A 17,819-nucleotide genomic window follows, 5' to 3' on the forward strand; every position below is an offset into this window, starting at 1 on the left:
CTGCGTATATAAATATCATTCAAGACCTTAACAGTTTTTAACAACGGCACTAAAGTACATAAAATTTACAGGAAACTTTGGGAAACTGTTCATATTCTTAGTAAAGTATTGCTTTGGAGCAAATCTTGAATGCTGATTGTTTATCAATCAGCATTTTCATCTAAACAGGACCGAGTTGGACATTATATATTTCAGCCACAAAGCTGAAAAACCATTCTAGCTAATATGCATCAGTTGTTCACCTAAATGTCCATCCACATTGCATTAACCAGATCATTTTGACTGAATTTTTAAAAGAAGCAGTTTAAGCAGAAACTCCCCAAATGTTAATGTACTTTGTTACTCATGTGACAATCTTCACAGTAAAAGTTACCTTTATAATAAGCTATCAGTTTAACAAACCCCAAACTTCATAAATTAATACAATACAATCTAAATGCACCATAAATTTATATTTGTTAATCTTGATATTAGAACATTTAAACATTTCAAACTACATAAAAATATGACAAACAATATAAAATAGAAAGAAATTTGTTGACAACTTACTTCCAAAACATCACTATTTCTTATATTGCAGTTAAGCAAGAAGACAGCTTACACAGCTCTCCAAAAAACATATAGTGTTCTTAGTGGAGTGTTATCAATAAAAATCAGCACAGTCCCACACAATAATGTCTTCGATTTATTATCTTTTCCACAGTACAAGTTTTTCACAAACCATAAATCCTTTGCAGTTATTGAGTCTGTAAACAAGTGCCTGAATCCCCACATCCCCCCAGTTTAGTATATGCTTGTGAATGTTGTAAGTCCTTCAATCAAGTTTTAACTCTTCCACTTTGTGTAAGGAATCAAGAGCCTTCTCTCTTTAAATTATTTATATTTTATCATACAGCCTGCAATGCAGAAAATCACAGTGAAAGCCCTGGGAAAAACAAAACAACATGGTCTTTACAGCAGGACTTGAAACTTTATAATGTTAAATGCATTTAAAGAAGCTTCCCATAATAAAAGCGTGGGTTTTCATTTCCAGAAATCAAGTTAATTAGAAACCCTAGGTTCTACTTAAAAACCCATTTTGATCTAAAAGTGAAAACAGTCCCCTATCCATAGTCATTTTATAAACTCTATACAGTTTCACTTGCAGAGATATTTTTCCAGTCTGAGAAACAGTAGTGCAATTAGTTTTACTCCTTTTAAGTTATTTTAGTCCAGGATGTAAATAGCTCTGTGGAAAGATAAGAAGATGCTCTGGTAAACAAGAAATTTTTGCAAGCCCATGCTGGCTTACTAGTCCATTAAAGCTTGTAAGTCCATAGTGGCTCTCAACAAAATGTTGTATATACATCACTAATAACAAAGCAGAAATAAATAGGCAAAAATGACTGTAAACTGTCTCATCTCTTTTTTTTTTTTTTTTTTTTTTTTTTTTTTTTTTTTTTTAATCAGAGGTTTTTAATAAACTATTATGAAGAATTAATGCTGTCCATCTTTTTTTTTTTTTTTTTTAAATTTTATAGCTACTTTTATTTTTATTTATTTATTTATTTTTGGCTGTGCTGGGTCTTCGGTTCGTGCGAGGGCTTTCTCTAGTTGCGGCAAGTGGGGGCCACTCTTCATCGCGGTGCGGGGACCGCTCTTCATCGCGGTGCGCGGGCCTTTCACTATCGCGGCCCCTCCCGTTGCGGGGCACAGGCTCCAGATGCGCAGGCTCAGTAGTTGTGGCTCACGGGCCCAGCTGCTCCGTGGCATGTGGGATCTTCCCAGACCAGGGCTCGAACCCGTGTCCCCTGCATTAGCAGGCAGATTCTCAACCACTGCGCCACCAGGGAAGCCCTGTCTCATCTCTTAATGATTTTTCAGTAATAACTGGCTTGACAAATTGATTATATAGTCATTTAAATAAGCAGACAGTAAACAGTTGCTCTTAAGGACATTCCACTATGGCATCCACTCTGGAAAGCCCCAATGGAGTTACATTCCTAAAATTAAAACAAAAAAGGAGGAGTGAAGGATGGGAGATAAAAGTTTAAAGGTGCCACTTGAATGGAATTCCACCAAGTCAGCCAGTTCACTTAGATTTCTTCTTAAAAAGGCTTTTAATTTTTGATGGCTTTTTGCTTTTCTCTCCATTATGGCAAAGGTCATGTGGGATGCTGCTTATCCTGGCAACACCTGGGGCTTCCTGAACTGCTTTGCTGTCGTTGCCAGCTGAGGAACATGATGTGTGGCGAGGCTTAGGTACCGGGATGCCACTGGAAAGTTGGTTCATGCTACAGGATTTCTCCAAGATGCCATTGTACACTTTGCTTGCAGGACTGAAGATCATGCTCTTAGTTTCTGTCAGACCTACGCAATCAGGAGAACCCCGGGAGATATCTGCAGCTATGGGCGAATCTCCTCTGGATGAATCCTCCAGAGAGAGCTCATCTCTTGATATTTTTCGAGGAGACAATGTTTGGTATATCTCAAGGCTTGAAGGAGGAGATTGTTTCCTTCCAATGGAAGAATTTAAGGAGTCACATTCTGAAGCTGTGTCTGGCACTTCCCTGGATGAGATAGAGGCAAAGGTAAAATTTTAAATCAATACGTTCTTAAGGGTACCGGCAGACTTTCTAACTAATTCTAACCAAAACATCTTTCGCTGTTTAAGCTATCGAAATATTAAAGGGAGAGATGTTAAAATTCTATACACATTTCAACAAAATTAGAAAATTACTACTTTAAATAATATAACTTATCAAAATGTTTAATTTTTAACATAAACTATGATAATGATACCTTCCAATCTAGAAAATATTATAACTTAAAGTTATACCTTCTTCAATTGTCAGAGAAATGAAAATGTTTAAATTTTACAGGTTTTTATCATTTCAGCTACTTCTGTGTTTTGTTTCAATACTGAAAATTTTTCTTTCTAAATCACATAGTTGACATATAGTTGAAAAGATGAATTTTAGTCACCACCTTCTCCCTTTATTTTTTAGTCATTGAATTGATTAAATATAGCTTCCTAAGGAAGGAAGAAAAGAATGTACTAAGCTAAAATATAAGCTCTCCCAAGTTTAAAACAGAAGGGAAGAGGGGTGAGGTACACTGGGGTGGGGAGTGCATGGCAGGTGAAAGGTAATGATATTGAGCTATTTTTTTAAAGTAGACATTCAATAAATTCTCACAAATTTATTCCTTTGTGATTTTTCCCTCTTTTCCACAGTGGAAAGAGAAATAAAGACGACTGGAAAAAATAAAGTTTACAACCCCAAAGCCAACATACAGTAAATGCTATCAGCTATTCCTTCAAAATATACCTCAAACCCACCCTTTTCTTCCTGTCCCACTGCTACCATCCTTCTTCCTGCCCTACCACAGTTACCTCAATGATTGCAATAGCTTCCTAATTCATCTCCCTGCTTCCATTCTTGTTCTTCCCTCTGAGTTACTTCTCTGCACAGCCCTAAAAGTGGTTTTTAAAGACTCAATCAGAGCACAATAATCTCTTGCTCAAAACTTTCCAATGCTTCCTCACACACTTAGGCTAAACTCCAAAGTCCTTGCCAAAGGCCACAAAGCCCTGCACAGTCAGGTCCATGGCTATCCCTCCAGCTGCACGGTGTACCATTTTCTGCCTCTTCCTTGTTCCTGCCACATGCCAATCATGCGACTCCCTCAGGGCTGTTGCACTTGCTATTCCCTCTGCCTCATCTTTTTTCCCCTCCATCTCCACATGACTCAAATGCTCTCTCTCCAGAGATGCTTCCCCTAACTACCCTATCCAAAGCAGCATTCTCTTTCCTTTTACCTGTCTTTGTTTAGCATCCCAGAACTTATCACTACCTAAAATATTTTATATTAACTTGTTCATAGTAAGTTTCCCCAGAAGAAAGGAGACAATGAGGGCAGGAAGTCTTATTAACTTTTGTATTCTCTGGAATGGTGACAAGCTCACAGTGGATATTTAATAAGTATAGAAGGGAGGGAGGGAGGGAAAGAGGGAGGGAAGGAGAAAGGAAGAAGGGAGGGAGGGAAAATAAAGGGAGGGAGGCAGGAAGGATAAAAAGAAGGAAGAAAAGAAAAGAGAAGAAAGAGGGGAAGGAAGGGAGGGAGGAAAATTTTGAAGAATAGGGATAACAATTTATTCATTTTTGAATGTACCATACCTGAGATGAATAGTGTTCACTCTATGAACGGAATGATTACGAAATGAAAAGTAGAGTCAAGGTAAAAAGTAACTGGCAAAAGAAATAAGGTGAGAGAAGGAAGAGAGCTGAAGACAGAAAGGCAGGAACACATATGATCATAATCCACCAGCTGGAACTAGGCCAGGACCGTGTCTCACCTGTCTTGGCAGCTCAAGTTATTAGCAAGTACATGGTACACAGCAAGGACTAAATTCATATTTATAGAGTAAATGAATTGAATGATCTCTCACCTTGGATGATCTATGATTACTATCATTATTCATGTTATGATATGCATGTTTATTGATTTTGACATGTATTTTGTTAATACCATACTTCAGGTATATATTAGACTGCTAAATGTATTTAGTCTTTTCTATGAACTTTACTCACACATGTATGCAAAGACTGTCTTTATTACACTACAAGCTTTGAGAAGGTACAAAATCTCCTGGGCAAATAAAGACTTAAATAATGCTTTCATTTTATACAGTTACATGTACTGCATAATTTTTCAAATGCTCTTACAATTGATAATGGATAGTGCTAACAGAGGGCAAGAGGCAGTTCAGCTAGGAAAAAATGACTCAGAAATCAATCACTGGTAGGGACTTTTCTGCAAGGCTTCTTTTTGGAGTAGATGTCCATTAGTCAAACAGCATATATCACTGTTCCCTGGAGCAGCTTCCAGAGCCAGAAGCTGATCTAGTCAAAATTTTATGAATTTACTTTCTATTCTGTTATGTGGTTTGGCTGCTTTGTGTGTGAAATTCTAAACTAGGTTAAAAATATTTTAAAAACTAGCTTCTAAAATCTAAATAATGTGTGAAAAGAATACTGACCTAATTTAGGAGACCTAGATTCCTGTCCTGGTCCTGCCATTAATCAGCTGTACAATCTTGGGCAAATCACTTAATTTAACCAGATCTCAATTTTCTTGTCTAGGTAAGAGAATTTGATTAATCTCTAATACTACTTCTAGTTCTAATATCCTAATTCCAAAACAAATAATCATCTGAAGTGTTGCTTCTTCTGCATAAGTAGTCAGACTTGGAATATAGGTCTAGTACACCTTAAAATCTCCCATTTTTTCCAGAGCATATATTCTTCAGAATATTGAATTTAATTGTATGTACCATTTATGTCATTTTTCTACTTTTATTTTTTTCCCACAGTGACGTGCAGTTGAATTTATGTAAGTTTAATGCACGTATAACAAGACTTAACTCAAGGTAAGGTTTAAATGAGTGTATACGTGCAATAATGCATAGAACATAAAAGACTGGTAAATGGTAAATGTTTGTATTATTATTATTTTGTAAGGATTCTGGTGGTTCAACACTTAAAAAACTAAAATGGAGAGGAGGAAGTTGTCTGAATCCAAATTCTTCTCAAATTTATGAGCTAGCTGTGAATTTCTGACAGTGCTCTTTGAAATGAGGGCTGAACATTTCCATCAGTGCAAAAAATTCTACTGGACAGCAGAGCTCTGGAGTTTTCCTACTAATTTCCGTAAGCCACACAAAATTAGTTTTGTCAGTAAAGCCATCTTAGTGGTGACTACAGTTATACTGCAAAGGTTAGACAAAAAAGCTGGTCATAAAGTGCTAACCAAGCAAAGCTGCATCAGATTCTCCAGTTGCAATGACAACACAAAACTTGTACTATCTCTTTAGGAATATGCTATAATGATCACTTGCTAATCATAAAATTTACTTTCACTAGCAGACAAAACAATTATGTGTGAAGAATCACATGACAGAGAGCCACCAGGGCTTATGGCAAGTGTCCAGCCCATTCCTTCTGGTTTTGTTTTTCTTACAAGAACAGTAAAGACTTCATGGCCACATGGCTACTAAGTGGCAAAATCAGAAACCAATACCAGTTTTTCTGTCACTTAATACCGTACTGCTCCAAAAGAGGAATATGGTTTATAGAGATCCCCAACAGCAACCGGTCTCACTGGACTAGAATACACTGCTGCTATATCTACTTTATAGAAAAAAAAAGTGTTATGAATATAATTTCCTCCTTTAAGTTCCTGACATTTTCTTAAATCTTTTGCATCTGATACTGCTTGCTTGCTAGCAAGTACTAGCACATAACAGAACAAATCATTAATTGGCAACAAGTATTTTAAAACCTCAGTCAGTCATATTTAATGTTTCCTTGTGCTCAAGTATACTTAAGCTCATGCCTTTATATTTTACATATGAAACTGTTCGTTAGACAAGTTTATATTCTGAGACTTGAGTCAATTGTGTGCAATAGCCTCTAAGCAGTTATATCTCAAAATATCCTATGTCTGTGGTGGTCAGAATTCTAAGATGGTCCCCGAATTCCCAGCCCTGGTGTACACACATCTTCTCCCAGTTAGTTATTTAATCAAACACTAACATAGGTGCTGCTATGAAGGGATTTTACAGGTGTAATTAAGGCCCAAACTAATAGATCTTAATATATAGAGAGATTATTATCCAGGTAAGCCTTTTGAATTTGGGTATAGAGATCAGAGATAAAGGAAGGCAGAGATTCAAAGCAAAGGAGGGATTTGAAAGAAGGGAAATTCTCTGTTGCTGGCTTTGAAGATAGAGGCCACCCATGGCAAGGAAGAGCGGGCAGCCTCTAGAATCTGAGAGCAGCCCCCCAGCTGAGAGCAAGCACAGAAACCAGGACCTCGGTACTGTAACCACGAGGAATTGAATTCTGCCACAAACAAGTGAGCTTTGATGAGGCCCCCAAGCTCCAGATAAGAATAAAGTCCAGCCAACACTTTGATTTTAGATTTGTAAGACCCTGAGCAGAAAACCTAGCCACACCAAGCTTGGGCTTTGGCATACAGAACTGAGAGCTAATAAACGGGTGTTGTCAGAAGCCACTAAAGTCTGTGGGAACCTGTTATGCAGCAGTAGAAAATTAACACAACATACCACTCCTACCCACCCAGCCCAACACATACTGTATTTCATTCATTGCCAATACCATTGCTTTTCAGCAGAGAAGTAAATGGCCTCCTCCTCCTCTTCATTTCGATAAAGAGCAGGACAACTTGACACTGAGAGGATATCTGGGTCAGGGGAAGGCAAGGAGTGCTGTGTGTGCTGGGGATGGTGGGGATGCCGGGGGTGTGACGGGTGCGGGGCATGTGCAGGAAGCTGAGCTCGCTGAGACTGCGGCGAGGACGGAACGATGCTGCGGCGGGAGCGACACAAGCTGCTGCTTCTGGCCAGTGATCCAGCAGGTTTAGCCATGGTCCCTGAAAGCCAAGCGGAAATAAATGAAAACTTTCATAAAATCCAATGCTCCTTTCATGCACACTACAAAGACACACCAAAGAGAACTGATGTGATTAATCTACCTTTGTCACCACTGAATCTACCTTTATTGAAGTAACTGTACAATTATTACCATCCTCTATCACCTATAAAACTGCTTCTCAGGAAAGCTAAGAAGTAAAAAAATGTAACAAAAATAAAAACAGGTCTAAAAATTAAACAGAAGTGAACATATAAACACATGAGGTTTTAAATATAAAATCTGACATTACTAACCATAAAGGCTTAAACATTTACCCAAGATAACAAATTCTTATATTTAAAAATCAATAAAGCATATTTATAAGGAATCTGTACTTTATTGCAAATATTTTAATGAATTTTAACGTTGAAAGATGAGAAAACTATTCAGTAAAACAGGTTGGATTTTTCAACAAATATCCCTTGAGATAGCACAACTTGTTTGAACTTTGAGAAATTTTAAATCAAGGATCATTTAAATACTGTATATATAGTCTCACTATTTTTTAGGCAAAGGTCAGATAAAAACTTGTTTTTTGAACACTGACTACTGTGGAACTAACCAGAAGTCTTAGATTACCTTGTTTCTGCTCCCAGTCTCAGTCTAGACCCACACAGACAGCAGACAAACTTCCCCTATGTGCTTAAATCTTCCCTGAATGGGCACTTCATTTCTTTGCCTTAATGGAAACATAGCTCTCCTAAGAATACCGTTCTCAAGCTGAAGCCGTTCATTCTTCATACCTCACATGCTGCAGCATCAGAACAACAGACTGATGGCCTTCTCACTCCCCAACATTGTTGTAAACCCTCACTCCCTTTATAAAAACATGTTCCTTTGACACTCACACTATGAAGCCACGTGAATCTCTCATCTCCACTTCACTAGTCACTTCCTGCTTAGTCTCTCTCTTACCAGTCCATCCAACCTCTCACCAGCTTGAGCCATCTCATCTGTAAGATCAACACCTTAACCAATCATGGTTTTCATCTCTTCTCACCAGACATTCACCTCTACTCTACTCTACCACCCACTCTCAGGCCTTGGTCTTGCCATCATTCAAAATTGCTGCATTTTTGAAATAATAAGCTTAAGACATCAGATAATTTAGATTCTGACATTCCTACCTTTCACACATTCTGTTCCTTCCACTATCTGTCCCATTCTCTACCCTAAACTCAAGGCCCTTATCTACTGTTTATCCCTTTTGCTGCCTTTATTTTCATCTTCTCCCCTTCTATTTCCCATCGGCACTTAAAAATAAAAGTTGAAAAAACAGGGGGCTTCCCTGGTGGCGCAGTGGTTAAGAATCCGCCTGCCAATGCAGGGAACATGGGTTCAAGCCCTGGTCCGGGAAGATCCCACATGCTGCGGAGCAACTAAGTCTGTGCGCCACAACTACTGAGCCTGTGCTCTACAGCCTGCGAGCCACAACTACTGACCCTGCGTGTTGCAACTACTGAAGCCCGTACACCTAGAGCCTGTGCTCCACAACAAGAGAAGCCACCACAATGAGAATCCCACACACCACAAGGAAGAGTAGCCCCCACTCGCCACAACTAGAGAAAGCCCGCGTGCAGCAACGAAGACCCAACACAGACAAAAATAAAAATAAAATAAAATAAAATAAATAAATTTATTTTTAAAAAAAGTTGAAAAAACAAACCGATAAACAAGAGCAACAAGAAAACCTCCTCTACCCTCAGACTGTTTTCAGCTGACATCTCTCTTCCCTTTTATGTAAATGATCTATGTTGCTTTCTCCACTACTTTATCTTCACTCATTCATCAAAGAAACGGTAGAGTGCTTCCACACAATTTCCCTGCAACTATCATTAACAAAGTTATGATAAACTTCCTCACTGCTAAATTCAGTGAGTATCTCCATCCTTCCTTGACATTGGACCAGCACGTGACATTATTAGTTTATCCTTTCCATGACCTTTCCAACCACATTCTCACCTCTTCCTTTACTGTCCCTTAATTGTCTGTCTCCGAAGTTCTGTTCTAGGCCTTGTTATTCTTGTTCCACTTATTCTTCTCAAGAAATTTCATCCACTTCCATTACTTCAATTACCCTTCGCAGTCTATAGAAGTCCAAATCTGCGACTCCAGCTTTTAATCTTTTTCCTAAACTTTAGAACTTCACAATCAACTGCCTACTGGACATTTGGGTGTTCCACAGATACCCACACTGAATTCAGCATTTTCCTCCCAAATCCACTCCTTCTTCTATGTTCCTTACACCTTGGTAAAGAAAAAAACACACCACCACTCACCTAGTTATCTGAATTGGAAACACAGACATTCTTGACTCTTCTTCCTCCATCATAATCCACATCTAGTTAATCATAAAGCGTTTCCAGTTCTACCTCCTGGGTATCTCTCACATCTCTCCACTTCCCCCTCAACAAACCACTGCTGTGTTATGCTGGACTACTGCACCAGAATAATAACTGATCTTTCTCCTCCAACTTATTCTCCATACTGCAACCTGCATGATCATATTAAAATGGAAAAGGAATATGACATTTTATTGGTTAAAACCCTTAAGTTGCTCCCATTACTTCTAGGATTAGGATAAAGTCAAACTCCTTAACAAGGCTTAGAATGCCCTATTTACCTAGCCTCTAATTTGGAACTAGTGTCCCTCTTCTCTGTTATAGGAATACTAGGAACAATATACCTCACTCAGCTCCCAGAAGTATCAGAGTATTTCTTGCCTCCACACCTTCTGTCCTCATCTCATCTCTCCCTTGACCTCCTATTTCACTTAAAGAGCAGTTCCTCCAGGAAGTTTCCCAACCCCTCCAAATTCAAGGTCAGTGTTTGCCCTCTTGTGCTCACATGGCAACACCAAAGTGTATTTCCCTATGACATAACTTAGTGCATTGCTCTTGTCTGTCCTCCATTAGACTGCATGTTTCATGAAGGAAATAACTGTGTACCATGTTCAACACCGCATCACAACTGGCACAATGCCAGGCAAAAAGTAGATGTACAGGGACTTCCCTGGTGGCGCAGCAGTTAAGAATCCACCTGCCAATGCAGGGGACACAGGTTCTAGCCCTGGCCCAGGAAGATCCCACAAGCTGTGGAGCAATAAGCCCATGCGCCACAACTACTGAGCCTGCGCTCTAGAGCCCGCGAGCCACAACTACTGAAGCCCGCGCACCTAGAGCCCGTGCTCCACAACAAGAGAAGCCACCGCAATGAGAAGCCCGTGCACCACAACGAAGAGTAGCCTCTGCTCGCCGCAACTAGAGAAAGCCCACAGGCAGCAACTAAGACCCAACGCAGCCAAAAATAAAATACATAAATAAATTTATTTTTTAAAAAAAGTAGATGTACAGTAAGTATTTACTGAGTGAATTAACAAACAATTCAAACAGAAACAGCCACTGAAATAACTTGACGGACTGGGAAAAAAAAAAAAGAAAATGGGTAAAATTAAAGGGAATATTTTCAGAATATTTGACTACCTCCATAAGTACCATACAAGGCTTTTTCCAAACACAAATTATATAATATGAAAATATTTATAATTTAGTAGGCAAACATTAGAATTTTCTCTTACTTATTTATAATGATTCATAGATTACAGAACTGGAAGAAACCCTGGAAATCTTTAGTCTGATGTTCTCACTTTGTCAAAGAAGAAACAATATCCTACAAATACTAAAAGAATGTGTCCAGACTGACACAGATAATTAAGTTCTACAACTCTTAGCATATAATGCAGCCGTTCTCATCAATCACTGGTTACTTGGTATACACAGTAAAACGTAGCCACATTCAGCCATGAATAGGTGTGATGAGAAGGGCTGAGAAGAATCAGGATTCCCTGCTTGGAAAAATGAGTATTACTCACAAAGATGGAAAGATACTGCATGAAGGAGGTTTAAAAAAAAAGTAAATAGTTTATATGAGGAAAATTCTAAGTAATCCAATAAAGAATATAACATAAAGATGAGACTCATAAATGGGTCACATCTAGAAAATGTTTACAACTCTACAATCCTTTCAAAAATTTTTCTCCTTACATATTGCCATCTCTTACATATTGCCTACACCATAAAACTCATGTAGGATTAAAAAGCAGTTCACTTTGACCCTGTAACAAGCTCTCCTATACAAAAGGTGAACATGTTTAATAATATCTCCAGGCTGTTATTAATTCTCAATGAAAGCCGGCAGCCATCCCTACCTGTGATTTATAAGAGTAGTTAAATGAAACACTGAAGTTCACTGTACAGAAATTTATTTGAGGTGATTTTTCATTCTAATATCAATAACTACATACAGAAGCACAACAGTTTAATATGACACTATTTTTCAAACTGTATTTTCTTATGGCAAAGAAGATAAAATTTGGTTTTGAATAAGGGGGTCCCCCCTGCCACCAACAACCAAAAATAATAAGTAATATAGGGACTTCTGGTTCTAGCAATATGGCAGTCAAAGATAACCTGACCACCATTCCCAACCCCCAACCACACACTTTAAATAGCCTCAAGTACTTCAATACGCTGAATAAAATATAACAATAGTTTTAAATGCATAGCTGAGTTTGCAAGGAAGAAGAGAAAATTCTCGGATGCCAAAACACAAAGACTAAAAGTCAGAGCTAATAGGCCTGTGAGTGATGTTGGAACTGCTGTAGGAGGTTCTCGGTCTCAGTAATTTAAGGGTTTGTGCTTTAATTTGCGGATATAAATGACATCTTAAGCCCACAGAAGGTGAGGAATAGGAATTATGAGTGTTCTGGATAAAAGCCTGGGCCTAGATGGCTGCATTCCTCAGTGGGAGGGTGTACTGAAAAGAAATCTGACCAATGAACAAGGGAACTTCCTTCAATGCATGTTCTCTGGATACAGGAATTTAAAAAGGTTCTTGTGAAAAACTCAATATGCTGGGTGTTCAATACTCAAACTCAATACAAACTAACTCATATTACCCTGGAGTTCAAGTTTATACTACCAGAAGGGTCTGTGAAACCCAAATCCAAAAGGTTAACAAAAAAAAAAAAAAAAAAAAAGATGGTCCTGAGTAGGTGAAGCCCTTGAAACTACTGCCAGAAGCAAAAGAAATCATACTGAGGAGCACTCCTACTCCTCACAAAGTGTTTCCCTGGAGGGAAGAAAAAAAAGAAGTTCCTTTAAGATAGTTCAGTAAAACACTATAAAACAGGAGAAGGCAATCTGCTCTGCAAACTCAAGAAACAGCTGCAATAATCAATCAAGAACATCAAATAATACAATTATCAAATAAAACTAAAAAATAAGATGTTTAAGGGCATTAAATTATAAAATAGAAATGAAAAATGAAAAAAGGACAAGGCATTAAAAAACAAGTAGATTTTATGAAGAATCAAGGAGAACTAACAGAAATGAAAACAGTCACAAATTAAAAATTCAAAGAATGGGTTAAACAAAATTGGAGCTGAAGAAAGAGTAAGTAATCTCGAAGACGGATCTAAGGAAATTTTTCTGAATGCAGCACAATTAGATAAAAAGAAAGGTTAAGAGATGTGGAAGATAAAATAAGATCAAACATATAATTATAGGCTAATATTAGTCTTATATTTCTATACAAATAATATTCCAGTAGGAGTGAACAGAGAAAAGAAAAACAATATTAAAAGAGAAAACAACTAATAATTTTTCTGTAATTGAAAAAAGATAGTCATCTTCAGATTCAAAAGCACACCAAGTATCAGGGAAAAAATTGTACACCTAATTATATTATAGGAAAAACGTGTAACAAAAGAAAATGAAAACATTTTCTAAGTGATGAGAGAAACGAGAAATTACCTAAAAGGAAACTGGAACAATCTGCCTTACTAAAACTTCTCAACAGTAACAATAACAGGCCTGAAAATAACAACAAATGTTTTCAAAATACTATGGGAAAAGTAATTGTTCATCTAGAATGTGATATCCAGTTAAACTATTATTCTCAAGTGAGAGTGAAAATAAAGACATTTTCAGGCAAAGACAGAATTTACCACTCCCAGTTGCTAACTGAAAGAATTTTTACCAAAGAACATATTTTCAAGGAAGAAAAAAAAAAAGGAAAGAGTAAAAAGCAAAATACAATGATGAACAGAGAAACACATAAGTCTTTCTGAACAATGACTGAATAAAACAATAAAAAAATGACTTTTGCAGGGTATTCAAAACAAAATACTAGACAACATTAATATATAAGATGCAGAGGGTAGTGTCTAAAATTAAAGCATCTGAAGATCCTTTAGGAGAATGACAGAGAAGCTGAAAAGAGGTATAGAAAAGAGAAACCACAAAATAATATGCCAGAGAGAAATCCAAACAGATCAGCAAGCAGATTAAATGTAATTGGATTAAATTGGCCTTCCCTGGCAACAGAGATCCTCAAATAGAATGCAAAATAGTAACAGTTATTGCTATTTCTTATACAGACGTATCTAGAGCCTGATGATGGAAAAAATTTTAAGTAAAGAAAAAGTTACACTGGCAAATATTAATCAAAAGAAAGCTCCTATAGCTATTTTAATATCAGATAATACAAACTTAAAGGCAAAAAGTACGGTTAGCTGTAAAGCAGTCTCTGCATAATCACAGAAGAATAGTTAATCTTTTAAAAAGATACATCTGGACTTGTATTCACCGAATAACTTGGTTTAAACTATATAAAATAGAAATGAGCAGAATTACAAGAAGAAATTGATAAATGTGAGAGATCTGAACAAACTTCTTTCTACAACTGACAGAAAAGTAGACCAAAATGTAGGTATATAGAGATTTTTCATAACTAATACATGATTTAACCAACAATATAGTATCCTATAACTAACAATTAAGAAAATATACTTTTCAGGTATGTGTGGAAAATTTTAAATATTCGATCAAATAAATACTAGGTCATGAAGCAAGTCTCAGAAGATACCAAAGAATAAATGTTATACAGATGCTATTCTCTAAGCATAATACAATTAGAAATTGATAAGTAAAGATATTCTTTAAAAACTAACGCCCAAATAAACAACAAAACAAACATACTACATTTGGAAACTTAAACATATACTTCCAGATAATTCATATTTCAAGGAAGAGACATATTAAAAGTTGGAAACATTTTAAAACTAGATGATAATCAAACTATATGTATCCGAACTTTAGGTAGATTCAGTTAAAGTCGTTCTTAGAGGGAAATTCACAGCCATAAAAATCATACATTAAGGAAAACAGGAGGACTGAAAATTCATGAGCCAGGTGTCTAAATATTGAAAACAAACAAATGAAGCAAATTCCAATAAAGGAAATAAAAGATAAGAGCGGAACTAAATGGAGAATATCAACAAAACCAACAGTTAGCTCTCTGAAGAATGATGAAGTGAAATAAAATAGACAAATCATGCCAGATTAATCAAGGAGGAGAAATGAAAATTTAAAGATGTGAGATTTTTAAAATCATATAAAATACTATGGAACACTTTAAGCCACAAATTTTATAACTCAGATAAAACAAACAATATTTTAGAAATATATAATTTAACAAATCTAGACTTATGACCATTTTAAGAAACTGAATCAATAATTTAAAAATCTGTCTCCTTCCCTCCTGCCAGCATACACACACACCAAACTCAAACTGCCTATAGGCAATTTCTTCAAAATCTTCATAGAATCATCTGTATCTTATAATATTTCAGAATACAGAATAAAATTCAAAACATTTATTGAGGATTATTATGGGCCAGGGTATGTTCTAATTGTTTTACAAATATTATTTGGTTTAAAAATTACAAAATAATCTCATAGGGTAGGTTACATTTTACAGACAAGGAAGCTGAGAGTCAGAGAGAGTACCTCCCACAAAGTTACACAAATAAAAAATAATGTTTTGTGGGACATTCAAAACAAAACAAAATACTAGACAACATTACATACATATAAGTAAAATGGAGGAGTAAGGATTCAAACTCTAGCAATCTTGTTCCAGAGACCAAATTCTTAACTACTACTATAAGGGTAAAAAAAAAAAAAAATGAAATGAAAGAAAAAGGGGTATTCTTTGCCTTATTTTATGATGTTACTATAACCTTGATACCAAAATCAGAGTGTCGAGAAGGAAAATTATTGACTAATCTATGATTTAAAACATAAAAACCCTAAATAAAATAATATAGCAAACCAAATCTAATTATTATCAAAACAGAACATTGTGACAAAAATAGTTTCACTGACATTTAAAGGAATTTATTTAAACAGATTAAAATTCAATGGAATAAAGAAAAATAAAACAAGCAATTACCTCAAATTATGCAGAAAAATAACATGGTAAAATTTAACATCCATTGATTTAAAAGAAAAATCATTCTTAGCAAAATAGAAATAGAGATTAATTTCCTTAACTTAAAAATAATCTATCAGGGACTTCCCTGGCGGCCCAGTGGTTAAGACTCCGTGCTCCCAACGCAGGGGGGCGCGGGTTCAATCCCTGGTCAGAGAACTAAGATCCTACATGCCTCATGGCTCGGCCAAAAAAAAAATGTAACCCATCGAACACAGAGCAAAAAACAAAACAAATAAACAAAAAAACACACTTCATGATGAAATAAGCATTCTCTTTAAAGTTAGAAATGGCGATCACTATTTGTCTGCAATCACTTTCGCACTTTTATTCAGCATTTTACTGGAGGTCTCAGATTGCCTTGGGAAAAAAGCTCAAGGAATGGAAAGGGGAGAAAAAGTCATTATTATTGTCCACACAAAAAAATCCAAAACACTCTTATAGAAAAATTCAATGTTTCTATATACAAAATCAGCATACCAAGATCAACAGCTTTTCCCTACATATCAGCAACAAGCAATTTGAAGTATAACTTTTTAAAGAAAGGTAACACATGTAACTATTAAAAAAACAAGCTAAAAATTAATTTTTAAATTCAAAGAAATTCCAATAAAAGCCCCATGGAACTTTTCATGGCGTTTCGTAAGCTGATCCTAAAATTCATAAGAATAACTTGCCAAGAGTAGCAATTCTGAATTTAATAGAGGAAGATTTAAACCCATCAAACATTAATACTTACTATAAAGCTACATATAGCAACTAAAGCAAAATGGGATCAATGGAACAAAAATAGAGAGCCTGGAAGCATTTATGCATCTATGGAGAGAAGCTGTATTACAAACCAGCAAGGATAGAGCAGGAATGAGACTAGGACAACTGTTTATCCATACATCAAGAGATATCTTTAGATTCCAACCTCACAATAGGAACAAAAATAACTTCCAGGTAGATTAAAAGACTAAAGGATTAAAGTGAAAGTTAAAAACTTTTAGTAGAGCAAACAACAATCTATCGCCTTATGAAAAAGACATAAAAATACAAACCAGATTTGTAAATTTGTCATTAAAAATGTTTTTTTTGAAAAAAAAAACCGTTTGATTAAAAGAGAAAATAAGTAACATAGCACAGTAAAAAAGAAAAGCCAAGGCCTAGGAAAAGACATCTGCAACCCTCAAATAACCAGAAAATAATAATAATAATAAAAATTCTTCCAAATAAGTAAAGAATCTTGGAGGGAGATTCCACAGCAGGAAAAAGAAACTCAGAAAGGAAAAAATCTGAATGACAAACACCAGTAAATATGAAATGGTACTCAACCTCAGTAGTCATTAAAGAAATTACAATTTTAATAACACTAAAGTATCATATCACACACATTCAAGTTACAAAACAAATAAATCAGATCATTCCTAGTATGGTGAGGATACAGGCAGACAGGCATTCTTATAAACAGTGGGTATGTAAACAGAGAGAACCACTATGAAAGCAACTTGGCAACGACTAATAAGAGATGCCTTCCCAATGACTTAGCAATCCATTTCTAGGTGTCCACCCAGAGAAACTCTCAAAGTTAGGAACAAGGAGACAGAGATAAGGATGCTCATTTTAGTATTGTTCGCAAGGACAAAAAAGTAGAAAGCACCTATCTCAGTAGAAAAATGGATAAACTGTGGTTTATTATTACAAAAGATAAATAGATATACTGTGGTTGACTCATATTAAACAGTTTTAGTGAATTTATCTGTATATACACATGGAAATTTTCTAAAACATACTTTTGACCAAAAAGAGTTGCAAAATGATACCCACAATTTGATAACATTTATGTACATTTTTAAACAAACAACAATTGTATCTATTGTTTATAGATACAGCTGCATGTAATACAATTAAAACAGGTTTTAGAAGATATACAACTTTAGTAGGAAGGGGAGGAGATGTGTTTTCTTTTTCAGAGAAAAAGAAAGACGAATAAAGCAAAATGTTAAAATCTGTTTATCTTTGTAGTAA

At 36.0% G+C, this 17,819-nt stretch overlaps 1 protein-coding gene across 3 annotated transcripts in view; it reads right to left on the bottom strand.

The window, feature by feature from the left end:
- Positions 1-667: 667 nt before the first annotated feature.
- STIM2 (stromal interaction molecule 2) overlaps positions 668-17,819 on the bottom strand; it is a 162,411-nt gene continuing 145,259 nt past the window's right edge. For all 3 annotated transcript variants that reach the window (XM_059923229.1, XM_059923228.1, XM_059923230.1), the window contains 2 exons: positions 7,161-7,434; positions 668-2,549 (listed from right to left, as the gene is read on the bottom strand). In XM_059923229.1, the coding sequence (XP_059779212.1) occupies positions 2,072-2,549; positions 7,161-7,434 (752 nt within the window). In that variant the 3' untranslated portion in view covers positions 668-2,071. The remainder of the gene's footprint in view (positions 2,550-7,160; positions 7,435-17,819) is intronic.

This window comes from Balaenoptera ricei, chromosome 5 (genome assembly GCF_028023285.1).
Source record: "Balaenoptera ricei isolate mBalRic1 chromosome 5, mBalRic1.hap2, whole genome shotgun sequence".
In the NCBI taxonomy this organism is placed as follows: Eukaryota; Metazoa; Chordata; class Mammalia; order Artiodactyla; family Balaenopteridae; genus Balaenoptera; species Balaenoptera ricei.